At 39.9% G+C, this 14,484-nt stretch overlaps 1 protein-coding gene and 1 long non-coding RNA gene across 4 annotated transcripts in view; one reads left to right on the top strand and one right to left on the bottom strand.

Moving 5' to 3' along the window:
* Positions 1-12,131, top strand: part of LOC117975309 (uncharacterized) — a 35,994-nt gene extending 23,863 nt beyond the window's left edge. Inside the window, exon 7 of one of the 2 annotated variants that reach the window (XR_008620445.1) lies at positions 10,066-12,131. This is a non-coding gene — a long non-coding RNA (uncharacterized LOC117975309). The remainder of the gene's footprint in view (positions 1-10,065) is intronic. The other variant, XR_004665545.3, reaches the window with a different exon arrangement.
* E2F7 (E2F transcription factor 7) overlaps positions 1-14,484 on the bottom strand; it is a 44,864-nt gene that overhangs the window by 13,505 nt on the left and 16,875 nt on the right. For both annotated transcript variants that reach the window (XM_003832879.5, XM_008958350.5), the window contains 3 exons: positions 11,304-11,594; positions 9,910-10,068; positions 8,338-8,472 (listed from right to left, as the gene is read on the bottom strand). In XM_003832879.5, coding sequence (XP_003832927.3) covers positions 8,338-8,472; positions 9,910-10,068; positions 11,304-11,594 — 585 coding nt within the window. The remainder of the gene's footprint in view (positions 1-8,337; positions 8,473-9,909; positions 10,069-11,303; positions 11,595-14,484) is intronic.

Below are 14,484 nucleotides of genomic sequence, written 5' to 3' on the forward strand. Positions count from 1 at the left end.
ATTTGTGCTGATGTTTTTCTAAGCTCAAAGCATGCACATTTTAGTTAGAGGATTGATTTAATAAACTGAAAGGCCCAGCTGGACTTATATTTTCTAAAACATGCGCTTTCACATTAATGCAACTTAAAAATGAAAAACAACAACGGTTTTCTTTTTCTTATAACAAAAGCCCAATTAGAAAAATCAGAAATTATGAAATCAAAAAGAAAATAGGTCAAGTCAGTAATAGGGGCCATATCTGCCTCCTTCTTGAAACAAAATATTGGACATAATGCATAAAACTGTGGCTCTCAACACATTTGGACATCAGGACATGAAGGACAGTGATCTCTGTGAGACAGGAATCGAATAGGGTGAGCTCTATAACGATTTTTGCTTACTGCCTGGAGAATGTTTCTAGGTTGGGATGAAGGGAGGGGGACCTAGACAGAGACTGTAGGTCTCCCTAAGTTGAGGATAGAGCTGGGAGTCCTGAAAGTCAAGGCAGCTAGGGTTTGCAGGGCAGAATGCTGGAGAGGGGAGCTATACAGAAAGAGAATGCTGGGGATTTGCAAAGGTCCAAACTGAACCTTCAGTGGAGTACAGATGCATGTGAGAAAGATACCCAAGGCCAGGGAAAGAACCATTCAAAAGCACTAGAGGGTACAATGCAGCTCATATAGGACTGGGAAAAGTGCCTGTTGCCAATGGCTACAGTAGAGAAACCTCCTAATTCAGGAGGCATTTGTTAGAGTACTAAAAAGGGTGTTGCCCCAGTAATGGGGAAAACGTACTAAAGACTAAAAGCTGATAGAGTCTTGCTAAGCCAAACTTAAAAGCAAGACCCAAAAGGATCACTGTTTCCATGTAACTTCACCACATCCCAGAACAAAGCCCAAGAACATTTTTAGGAATACAGAAATGTCTATCACCTAATAATGTATAATTCTCAGTGTCTGGTATACAACTGAAAATATTACCCACAATGAGGAGAAAAATCAATTGAAATGGACCCAGAAGTGACGCAGATGATAGAGAAGTAGACCAGCACACTAAAACATATACTAGTATTGCATACCATAAATTCAAGACACTAGGGGAAAGACTGGATATGTTAAGTCTTAGAGACATCAAAAATATAAAGGCTCAAATCAAACTTCTAGAGATTAAAAAAAATACAGTGGGGGGATGAAAAATACAGTGTATACATTTAATGGCAGATTAGAAATTGTAGAAATAAAGAATAGAGAACTTAAAGACACAGCAATAGAAACTGTACAAAAATGAAACAAGAGAAAAAAGACAGAAATGAACAAAGCAAACTGTGGGACAACTTTAGGTAACCAAAAGCAAGCATAAGTGGAATCTGTAAAAACAGGAGGGGACAGGAAAAATACTTGATTAAGTAATGGCCGAAAATTTGCCAAATCTGATGAAAACTTTAAACCCAAAGATCCAAGAAACGCAACAAAACCAAGTACAAGAAACATGAAGAAAAGGACACCAAGTCATACATCATCAAATCGCTTAAAACCAATCATAGAGAGAAACTTAAAAGCAACCAGGGAAAAATGACATGTTACATATAAAGAATAGGATGATGGTTGATTCCTTGCCAGAAACTATGCAGGCTAGAAAACAGTGGAGCAACTTCTTTAAAGAACTAAAGGGCTGAGTGTGTGGGCTCACACCTGTAATCCCAGCACTTTGGGAGGCTGAGGTGGGATGATTGCCTGAGCCCAGGAGTTTGAGATTGCAGTGAGCCATGATCATGCCATCACGCCACTGCACTCCAGTTTGGGTGACAGAGTAAGACCTTGTCTCCAAAAAAAATAAAATAAATTTAAAAAAAGGAACAAAAGGAAAAAAATCTTCAACGCAAAATTCTTTTATTTATTTGAGACAGGGGTCTTACTGTATTGTCTAGGCTGGACTCGAACTCCTGGGCTCAAACAATCCTCCCACCACCTTCCTCCCTAGTAGCTGGGACTACAGGCATGGGCAATACCACCTGGTGTCAACCTAGAATTCTCTCTTTTTTTCTTTTTTTTTTTTTTTTGAGACAGAGTCTCGCTCTGTCGCCCAGGCTGGAGTGCAGTGGCATGATCTCGGCTCACTGCAAGCTGTGCCTCCCAGGTTCATGCCATTCTCCTGCCTCAGCCTCCTGAGTAGCTGGGACTACAGGTGCCCGCCACCACGCCTGGCTAATTGGCTAATTTTTTGTATTTTTAGTAGAGATGGGGTTTCACCGTGTTAGCCAGGATGGTCTCAATCTCCTGACCTCGTGATCCACCCACCTCGGCCTTCCAAAGTGCTGGGGTTACAGGCGTGAGCCACCGCACCCGGCCCAACCTAGAATTCTTTACCCAGCAAAAATGTTTTTCAAAAGCAAGGGCACAATAAAGACATTCTCAGACATACAACAGCTAGAAGAATTCATCTTTGGCAGGCTTGCACTAAAAGAAATGTTAAAGTTCATCAGGCAGAAAAAAAATATTAGATGGAAACTTACATTTACAAAAAAATGACAAGCACTGGAAATGGTAACAACATGGGTTAGGGTTAGACAATTTTCTTATTAAAGTTTCTTTAAAAGGTAATTAACTGTGGGCCAGGCATAGTAGTTCACACCCCTAATCCTAACACTTTGGGAGGCTGAGGCGGGTGGATCACTTGAGCTCAGGAGTTTGAGACCAGCCTGGGCAACGTAGTGAAACCCTGTCTCTACCAAAAAAACAAACAAAAAAACCCCAGTAACACACTATGGGGTTTGTAACATATATAGCAGTAAAATGTTTGACAACAATGGCACAAAGGCCAGGCAGGGAGAAATGAAAGCAAGTTATTGCAAGATTCTTGTACAATACATGTAGTATACTATCACTTGAAAGTAGACTGGGACAAATTAAAACTGAATACTATAAACCCTAAAGGAACCATTAACATAACACAACAAAGAATTATAGCCAAGAAACCAACAAAGGAGATAAAATGGAAGCATAAGAAATACTTATAAATCCAAAAGAAAGAAAAAGAGGAAAAAGAAACAATAAGCAAATGGGACAAACAGAACACAAATAGCAAGATGACAGATTAAAATCCAAGTAGATCAAGAATCACATTAAGTATAAAAGGTCATTAAATAACCCAACTGAAAAGCATAAATGGTCAGATTAGATTTAAAAAAAATTCAACTATATACTGCCCACCAGACACTCACATTAAATAGAGACAGAAATTATTTAAATAAAAGGATAAACAATATATATTATGCTAACTAATAAAAAGAAAGCTGAAGTGACTATATCACTATGAGACAAAGTAGATTTCAGAGCAAAGAATTATCTCCAGGAATAAAGAGGGTCATTTTATAATGATAAAAGGGTCAGTTCATCAAGAAGACAGTGATCCTAAATATTTATGCAGACAGAGTTCATGATAGAGCTTCAAAATCCATTCCACAAAACTTTAAAGAACTGCAACAAGAAACAGACAAATCTGCAACTATAATCAAAGATTTCAATATCCATCTATCAATAATTGCTAGAACAAGTAAACATAAAATCAGTAAGAATATAAAAGAACTGGACATTTATAGAACATTCCACCAAACAACAGAATATATACTCTGTATATTTGTGTATATTTACCAAGATGGACTCTATCTGTACCATAAAACAAGTCTCAATAAATTTAAAAGATTCAAGTTATACAAAGTATATTCTCTGGTTACATTAAATGAAATTAAAAATCCCTAAGAGAAAGGTATCTGGAAAATCCCAGAATATTTAGAAACTATATGTTACATGTCTAAATAATTTGTGGGCCAAAGAAGACATCAAAAGGGAAAATACAAAGTATTTTGAATTGGAAGACAATGAAAACACACATATCGACATTGGTTAGATACAGCTAAAGCAGTACTGAGAGGAAAATTTATAGCACTAAATGCTTATTGGAAGAGAAGAAAGGTCTCAAATTAATGATTTCAGCTTCCACCTTGAGAAACTAGAATAAGAACTCAAAGTTAACTCAAAGTTAAAGGAGCTATAAAGAGATAATCTGAATAGCTCTATAGCTATTAAGAAATTGTAATCTGTAGTTAAAAACCTTCTCACACAGAAAGTTTTTAACTACAGATAAAAACCAGACCCAAATGACTTCACTGGAAAATTATTTATTTATCAATTCTTCACTGATAAATTCTTCCAAACATTTAAGGAAAAAATAGTAAGAATTCTACACAAACTCTTCCAGAAAACTGAAGAGGAGTAACTACTTCCCAACTTGTTTTAAGAGGCCAGTATTAGCATGACACCAAATAGACAAACAGATCAATGCAGCAGTTTGGAGAGTCCAGAAACATTACCATATATATATGTCGTCAACTTGTTTTTAATAAAAGCACAAAGGAAATTTACTAGAGAAAGGATAATATTTTCAACAAATGGTGCTGGTACAACTGGATATCCATATGCAACCTCCCATCCCCTCAGAAAAGCACCCCATTGATCCATACCTCACACCACATGTGTGATCTTGTGTTAGGCAAAGATTTCTTAGATAAAAACTGAAAGCATGTCCCACTAAAGAAAAAATTAATAAAAATTAATACATTAGTGGACTTCCTGAAGATTAAGATCTTCTGATTTTCAAAAGACACTGTTAAGAAAATGAAAAGACAAAGCTACAGATGGAGAGGAAATATTTGGAAATCATGTATCTGATAAAAAGACTCATATGCAGAATGTATATACAACTCTCACAATTCAGTAATAAAAAAGCAAACAACCCAATAGCAACAAATGGACAAAAAAACTGAGCACACACTTCACCAAGGAAGATAAACAGATGGCAAAACAGATGTTTAACATCATTAATCACTAGAGAAATGCAAATTAAAACCAAAATGAGATACCACTACACACCTATCAGGATGGCTAAAATTAAAAAGACTGACCATATCAAGTTTTGGCAAGATATGGTTGAACTAGAACTCTCATATACTGTTGGTAGGAATGTAAAATGCTATAACTGCTTTGGAAAACAGTTTGGAAGTTTCTCAAAAATTTCAAACATCCACCTACCATACGATGCAGCCTTTCCATTCCTAGGTATTTACCCAAGAGAAATGAAAACATATGCCCATACAAAGACATGTACACAAATAATCACAGGAGTTTTATTTATAATAGCCTCTTCAGTAATAAAAATAAATTACTGAAACATGCTACAATATGTATCAATCTCAAAATAATTATGCTGAGTGAAAGGAGCCGGACCAAAAGAGTACAGGTTATAGTTGATTCTCATTATTCACAGTAGTTATGTTCTATAAAGTCACTGCAAACACTGAATTAGCAAATACTGACCCATTGCTTCTAGGGGACATAAAGGGTTAGGTTCCTGTGAGCCTCTGGTTACAATATTTTCATAAGCTGATCAATATATGACCTTGTTTATGTGTGTTTCTTTTTAAAGAAACCTTGTTTAATATTTGTTGTTGATTTATTAACATTGAACTTGGCCAACAGTACTGTAACTCATGCCTGATCAAAGCTTATCTAACACATGTATATTCTCCATAAGGCACAATGCAGCTTTCTTGTGCTAAGAAACACTAGACAGCAATATTTGGGAGCCAAAAAGCACAAAGATGTGAAAAAGTGGCACTAAAAAGACTGCAAACAGAATGCTGGCTTATGGTATGAGAGCTGGAACAAGAAGGCAGAGTACCGCCTGATTCATCTGGGAACAAGTGCTTTGGGAGACCCAAATTCTCCACCAAGCTGTGCATGACCACAACTGACTGTGGAAACACCCTGAGTACCGACTTTGGAGTTAAAAGTACATTTTAGTAAGTAGACAGATTTGCAAATATGAAATCTGTGAATAACGAAGATCAACCATACATGATTCACTTACCAAAAAATTATAGAAAACACAAACAAACCCAGAATGACAGAAAGCAGGTCAGTGGTTGCCTGGGGATGGGAGTGGGGACCAGGAGGGAGGAATTACAAAGGGGGCAGGAGGAGGTTTTGAAGGTAATGGATATGTTCATTTTCTTGATGATTTCACAGGTACATACATATGAAAAACTTATCGAATTGTAACTTTAACTTCCTGCCATTTATTGCATATCAATGATGCCTTGATAAAGCTGTTAAAAAGAAAACACTATTCGTAATACACTGTACCCTGCTGGTAGGAAAGAAGAGGAGAAAGACATTTATGAAATTTGTGAGAAATTGCTAGCCAAGGGATGAAGGAGAGTGGCTCAAGGAATCAAAGGAAACTTGATGTTATCAGTAATGAAACTAGGGAATACAGAAAGATCAGGTTTCTGGAGGGCAGAGAAAATACGTTCAGTTTAATGTTCCTGACTTGCCTCCAAAGTCTTTCTCTCATGTCAAATCAGAGTTCTCCCAGTTCTGTCCCTCCGTGCAAATACACGAACTCCTCGGCTTCTCAACAGCCGCTCATCTTCCAGCTATCTTACTTTCTTTTTTTTTGAGACGGAGTTTCGCTCTTGTTGCCCAGGCTGGATTGCAATGGCGCAATCTCGGCTCACTGCAACCTCCGCCTCCCGGGTTCAAGCGATTCTCCTGTCTCAGTCTCCTGAGTAGCTGGGATTACAGGTGCATGCCACCATGCCTGGCTAATTTTTTATTTTTAGTAGAGATGGGGTTTCATCATATTGGTCAGGCTGGTCTCGAACTCCTGACCTCAGGTGATCTGCCTGCCTTGGCCTCCCAAAGTGCTGGGATTACAGGTGTGAGCCACTATGCCCAGCCCAGCTATCTTATTTTCTTCAATGGTACGACCACCTTTGAGTCCTTCCTCTCTTTTAATCATTGTCCGAAGACTCTTGGTTAATTCTGTCTATCACATCTAGTCCAAATTTCTTGCCCTCAATTTTTGAGGCCTTCCAAAAATGCAGTCCCCACTGATCACATTGTATCTCATTATTTTCTATCCCATGTTCTCTTCATCCCTCCAAAATCTAACAGCCCATCAGAACTTAACCTGTATCCTCTCTGAATGCCTACAGAGCCAGTACCACCCAGTCTAGCATGTAATTGCTCTAACTTTCAAATGTATGCTAACTATATGCCTAATTATAGAAGCCCATTAACCAACTAAAGTGAGTAAGGCACTGTTCTGGATACTATGGGGTAATCAAGGATGAATAAAGATAATGTCTGGTCTCAAATGTGTAGGGCAGGGACGACACCACCATATCTACCTCACCCAGCACAAACAGCACAATACTCAATTACAGTTGTTCAGATGAGACACTCTGCTCTGGGCTATCAGGAAAACTTCATAGAGGAGTTGACATTTGAGCCAGATCTTGAAGGTTGAGAATATTTTCATGTTAAGAAGAGGGCTTCACAGGTGAAAAGAACGGGAGAAACCAGAGGCAGAAAGGAGAAAAAGGCAAAGTTGTATGCTTCATGCAGGTAGGGACTGTGTTACCCACATCTTCAATCTCTCAGGGCCCTTAATATAGTCATTGGCACACAGTCCACACTCAGTGTGTACGCACTGGGTTGAATTTGTTATACTTGATTTTAAGTGGTTTCATCTAGATCCTAAGTGAATAATGTGCTACAAGTGAGGTGGAGAGCTATATATTTATACGCCTGGGTTAAGTGGCTCACATTTATACCACTAACACCAAAATTGGAAGGGTAATTTAAAAATGACTTTAATGGCTTTTTCCCAGGCAGTACAGCTGTATGTAAAATAGCTGGTGCAGTTGGATCTAGTCCCTGATTGCTCATATATTACCCATGAAATAAGTAGAAGATTAATATCCTCTTTGACTCCAGTTTTGTAAAATTATGATATTTATAACCTTTTAAATAAAAAAAGTCCATTACATCCATACTATATTTAGATGCAATCTTAACCACATATTAGTTTTGTGATGGTAACTGATGTGATTTTTACTCATAATTTTACTTATAATTTTTACATTATGTAGAATTTGAAAGAGAAACCACGTTTTACTCTGCTAATGTAGCAACAACTGGAGTTCAAAAGAGGTGTCATTTTTAATTCTCGGTCCCAAACTTTCAGGAAAAAGCTTCAGAACAAAGAGCTGCAAATTAGTAGTTACAGAAACTCCCACATCATAAACACTCAGTATTTCCTTTCCTACCATGTGTGGGCAAACCAGCACGCACAATTTGTAGGCTAATGTTAACTGTTCCAAGAGTGGAGTCACTAGTCTATTTTGTATGTGACATGGGAAAAAGATCAGTCTCACTGTGTAGTAGATGTGAGACTTGGAAAAGGAACTGAGAATTCTAAATAAAACAGCCTGCTAGCAAAACCACGCCACCTTACCACTTGAGCTGAAGTCCACAGGCCCGATCCACTTGAAGGCTGGTTTACGGCCTCGCTCTTCTGTTACATGCACTTTCTTTATCAGAGCCAAGCTGGTCAGAACATTGGCTATGTCATAGAGGCGTCGTACCTTTGCTTGAAGATATAAAACACGATTACGGTCATGCTGCCTGTGACACCATGACAGTTTAGTTTATGTGACAGGTAACTTTTCTCGGCTGCCATATAAACCTCAGGTGGAAAGCAGCAGGTTGGGATGAGGAGACCAGTGGCTCTGTCATAAAATCACCCAGGATTTATGTACCTGCAGTATCTGAAGGCTAAGGGAAGGTCAGTGTGTCCTTCCATTTCCACAACTTCACACCTCTTACAAGAGGCACCTGGCGACAAACAGGGAGCACTGTGATTGCAAAAACACCAAGGGAGGGAACGGGCTGTAATTAAAAGCTTAGTAAATGTAATTCTGACATGGCACGTCAAAAGCATGCCCTGAGTTTCTCCAAGCAGGAGACTGTGGCGCCAGCTCCACAAGGCAGCTGGTCTGTGAAAATGACAAAGATTCCCCAGAGCTTCCTGCCAGGCTGCACTCCTGGGCACACAGGATGCTCAAGGTCAACAGTACAACTGTACTAAAGACAGGCAGCTCCTCACCTGAAATTGTAGCATTCTAGCCACCCAGTGAGAAGGGGTTGGATGGGCCTCGCCTGAATCTTAAGTGGCTTTGGGAGAAACACTTAAATATATACAAAGTACAGGAAATACTCAGAAGGGGTGGTAGCACATGAGACAGGCAGGATAATGACCACAAAGTATTTTCTATTCAAGAAATTGATTTACAGGTAGGAAATCCACTTGACCTCAGTGTTAAGATCAAGCAAAGGAGTTTGAATTATCATCCAGAAATAGGAAGCATTCACCCTGGATGCAGCTTTCTTCTTCCCAATCCTGATTTTATCTAGCCATTTCACCCACAGGGTGACTGTAATTTCAGCTGGAAACAAAAAATAGCCAGATGTTGCAGCTCATGGTTTCCCAGGGCTTACAGGCTACCAGCAGCCCAGGGCATTTGGCTCAGTATCCAAGCTGGACAGAAAAGGAGGATGCACTGGGTGTGATGCTTGGAAACTCTCTCCCTGTCCATGTCCCACCACCCTTACCCTGGCCATTCTTCTGGTTCTTACCTGTAGACAATTTTCATCTCCACCCTTCAGAAGAGTATGCAGGGGGTGGGGAAAAAAGGGGAAAGAAAACTCAGACATTCTGTCTTGGATACAGCAATACTAAAGAGAAATGCAAAATAATTCACACCCTCCCTGACCGGAGTTCTCAGGATAGTGTTCTGTTTTTCACTCTACTGAAACCACCGAGGAAAAGGCACTGACAGGACTCTAAGCTGAATTCTAGTAGGTGACTAACTTACCTCTCACAGCACCAAAAACCTTGATGAATGCAGGAAAGGAGTATGTATGTCAAAAACAATATATATATTTTTAATCTTGGAAGCAGAAAATATCAACACATGAAATCCCACCCTTTATGTGCTAGTAAGTTGATGTAGGTGAAGATTCTTACTTTTAAATTTACTATGGTCCGGGGCATCTTGGCTTTCTTCTATCAGTATTTTGGCAGCCACATCCAGAGTGACAATCTTGGTTTTGGAGACGAGGAACAGCATGACAAACTTCTGGCTCATAATTCTCAGAGACTTGTCTTTTCTACTGTTTGCAGATGCTACACAAGGAATGAAACAAAAGCATCAAAGCATATGATTTTCTACAAGAAAGACTATACTTGCAGCTTGCCAAAATGATCTAGCCCTATCAGCAGATGGAAAGATCACCCTTGTCATTGGCAGAAGCTTACTGGATACACATCACAGAAGTCAGCTAAGGAAGAAATGAGGCAGATTTTCTTGTGGCTCATAAAATTACTCTATAGTAGGCATAAACTCTGAGATGCATATTTTAAACCACTCAATGCTTTATACTTATACTTCCTATAATAGAATCCATACGGTAGTTTTCCTGAAGCAACTTCTTGGAAAGATTAATGTAGAAGGATAAAAAGATAAGGCGGGAATACAGAATTGTTTTCAGAGCCTCAACTCTCCTCTCAAAGGCAAAAACTCCATTTTTATTTCTCTGTGTCCGCAATATCTAGACTATACCCTAAACATAGAAGATGCCCGCCTCTTCCACTTCTTTTCAGAAATATGTGAATAAATGAACTATATATAAACAGGAGACAGATTAGATATGTGCTCCTGTGGATGGCAGGCAAACCATCCCCAACAGATGGCTGTCTTCTCTGGTTATTAAGATAAGTACTGGCTCATGGGGTGGAACTAAAAGGCAGGAGGCAGTAACTCTAAAGAAAACCAGGCCCACCTTTCTTTCCATTTCTTATATTTGCAAGTGAGACGTGATACTTGTACTTTGTCATCTTAGCAACAGGGATGAAGATCAATGGCTAAAACAAGAGGCTAAATATCAATCGGGAAGAACGATGCCGATGTAAATAAAAATTCTGCACCAAATGAAAGCAGAGGTTGTCTGTCTTATCAACATTTTCTGTGAATGGAGTTCTTTTCTAAGTAGTCTAAGTCTACTCCAATATATAATTAGATAAAATTCTTTGAAAATATAACTTTTTCAAAGTAAATCTTACAGTTGCACAAAAAGAACCAGCATGGGGCTGCCAATCTAAAAATGGGAGTAATGCTAGTGATTTATTCTCCCAACAGGCCAAACTCGAGTGAACTGCCATGAGCCAGGTTTATTTGAATGAGGTCAAGTGGGCAGTCCAGTTGGGGAGCCATCTGCTTCTCTTTCTTCAGTGAGGAGAATAAGAGAACATCTCCCTCCAGGGTTGTCAACCTGGCACTTCCCATCTGAGCAGTGAATCTGCAGAAGATACCATCACTTGCTCTTTCTCTGCCATTACTCATGAAGTTACAATGGACTCACAAGAGGGACAGTCGGGTTCAGAGAAATCCAATAACTGTTGTTCCTGGGAATCTGGATCACCATCTTTTTTACGTTCTCCAAATTTATAATCTATCAGGTCCAGCTCTTTCTGTTGGAGGTAGGCCATTTGCTCTTCATATTTCTGCTCCTCTCCTAGTCTCTGGAGGTTCCTCAGGGTTTTTGGCAGGCTGTGCCGTCCATGCCAGCCATACTGATTCTTAGCCACCCGGCTGACCAGATGCAGCGACTCCAGCACATTTACAATGTCATAGATGCGTCTCCTTTCCACACCTGTTTGAAAAACAGAGGCTGATGGACATCATGCAGACAAACATTTTTGAAGAGAAGTTCCTTGAGGGCCTGGACTATGTCTGTGAACTACTTTGTCTGATCCCCAATATAATGCCCACTGCGTGGATGCTCAAGAAATTCAACCTGTAAGGATGCAAGCAATAGAAATTATTTTTCTTTTTCCTTCTTGAGATCCAACCCTTAAAAAAATCTAAGATAAAACATCTATCTAGAGATGGTGACATTTCCATCTGTCTGACAAACAGTATAGCAACTGCTCTTTAGACCCATTAGGGAAACCACACAAACATTTCAGCAGCTGAAACTGGTGGCCTGAGCAATACGTGTAACAGTGTGCCTAATGGACACTTGATGAATGGATGGTTGACTGTGACTTGTGTTCCTAATTATGCAGACTACAAAATCAACTGTGTCCAATAACTGACACTTCCCTATTAGACAATACTATCTATCCTTTCATGAAGTTCCAATGATATAAAAAAAAACCTTGATAACGCTCTCAATGGACCAGTAAGGAAAATGGATGCAAATATTATGTTTTCTATTTTGAACTGGAAATGCAGGTGTCAAGGGCTTGAATACCCTTCTCATATTGCTGAAAGAAGCCAGAGCTGGGGTTGGAACAACATGGGAGTCTCCTTTTGTTCATCATGGCTATTGACAATTCTCTGTGTTCTCATTTACCATAACCCGGCAAACAGCCCAAAAGTGAAACACAGAGACTCCAGTACAAGCTGACCACGAAGCTCGGCAGCTCACTACTCACTTTCCCAACACTCCCAAGGCAGCTAGGATTATAAACTGTCCATTAAACCTAGCAAAAATACTTATAGTTGTTAAGGGTGGGGGGCTCTTGGGTCAGACTGCCTACATTTGAATCCCTGATATATCCCTTACTAGCTGAGTGATCTTGGGAAGTTATTTAACCTTTTTGTGCCTTTGTATTTATCTTATATAATAATGAGGATGAAATGTAACTGTAACTGTAGAGTCCCCAGTAGGTGTTAATTTTAAATACATACTTTTGTCATTCCTTTTGGCATGACATTGGTTATACCTAAAATCCCTGCTAGCATAAGAGGTCATAGTAGAAACAGATTTTAAAAATCTCACGTCTGTGACTCATTCTGTTATCCAACAGGCCCTTGGGCACATAGCAAAAGCCTCCAGGCATCTTGCAGAAAACCAGCCCAGCTACAAAGATGCCTTCTTTCATTTCACTTGCCAGGAGCTGTTATATAATCAGGGCAGACTTTGAATGTAGCTGTTGGCCCTTCAAAAATTTAACATGAGAAATATACCAAATTACAATGAGAACTCCAGAGCTGAGAGGAAGTTCTATCACATGCATGAAGAGGCATTTCACAGTAAATCAGACCATTTCAGCTCATGACCCTGAAAGGCTTGTTACCCTCACAAGCTCAGGCTTCGGTGCCAGATGCCTGCTGGAAGGTGCTGGCAGGAGCAGGCAGCAGCCCCTTGTCCAGAACTGCCTGCTTCTTTATTCCAGTCTGTTTTCATGTATTAACACATCTTGTTTAGAGCATAGCATTCTATAAACCTTCCCATTAGAAATGTCATGTGACCACAACTGACACCCCAGGGCCAGCCATATGCCCGGCTGTTTTGTTAGTTGATATCTGATAACAAGCTGTTAAGTCTCCATCTAGTGGCTAGACATCCCAAGAAGGGAAAACAAAATAAGTTTCTGACCACCTGGAGATTCTCAGTATGATTCTCAGGATGCACAGTGAGTGTTTAGTAGGTGCTTTTGGTGAAAACCAACACGAGAGCTGCCTGTCTGCACAATCCCTTACCTCTTTCATCTGAACTGAGTTTACCCATCCACTGGCTGGTGCACTAAAAAGTTCCATTTCACAGGTCTCAAGACCCGTAGGTTACTCTGGGGGCTTGCTCTGTCAGAACAGTTTTCCCTGCATTCAGTCTTCTTTTTCTTTTGTATTGAGGTCATTCTATTAATCCCAATCATGGCATTAGTTATATGGTCAAGGATTTACTAATTTTTGCTATGCTTCCCTTAGTTGCTGATGGGACTTACTAAGAATTCTCAGCCCACAAAACAGTTTCCTAGGCTGTGCTATTAAGTCACTTCCAGTTCTCTAAACTGTTACCCATGATATCCAGTGTTAAATCTACATGGCCCTGGAATCTGGAAAACAATGCAATTTGAATGCTCTGCACGTCCTTAGTTAAATACAGTCCTGCAGTCTGTAACCTGGGATGTAACACAGACTTCAGACTCAACCCCAAAAGATAGTCGTCAGTGAAACAGCTTCCAGCAAGGGACGCCATTTTATGATGTCACATGAAAAGATGGCATGCTTGTTTGGCAGGTCTGGGTGATCAGGAGGCATTGGGAAGCTGTGGAAAAATCTCTGGAGTTCTGCTCCAGGCAGCCATAACATGGGGATGTGCACAACGATCTGCAGCCATACAAAAGTAGGAGTCCACTTTTCTGTCCTCCCTGGGATGTAACACAGCCCTCCAACATCTAATCCTTTGTCTTCTGCAGTGACACCAGTGCAAGACTCCTCAATGGAAGTTGGGTACATGGAAGAAGTAGGCTTCATGAACCCCAATGAAAAGGATATCAGATGATCTTTCATTTTACCTTCATTACTGTAAGACCCTTTCTAGGACCCTGGACCCAAAAGCCCTCAACTGGATTTTCACCATGCCTACTGAAGATGCTGGCAGGAGCAGTCAGCAGTCCCTTGCCTAAAACTGCCTGCTTCTTTATTCTAGTCTGTTTTCATATATTAACACATCTTGTTGAGGGAGTATAACATTCCATATACCCTCCCATTAGAAATGCCATGTGAATGCAACTGATACACCCAGGGCCAGC

The sequence above is a fragment of the Pan paniscus genome, chromosome 10, assembly GCF_029289425.2.
Source record: "Pan paniscus chromosome 10, NHGRI_mPanPan1-v2.0_pri, whole genome shotgun sequence".
NCBI classification, from domain to species: Eukaryota; Metazoa; Chordata; class Mammalia; order Primates; family Hominidae; genus Pan; species Pan paniscus.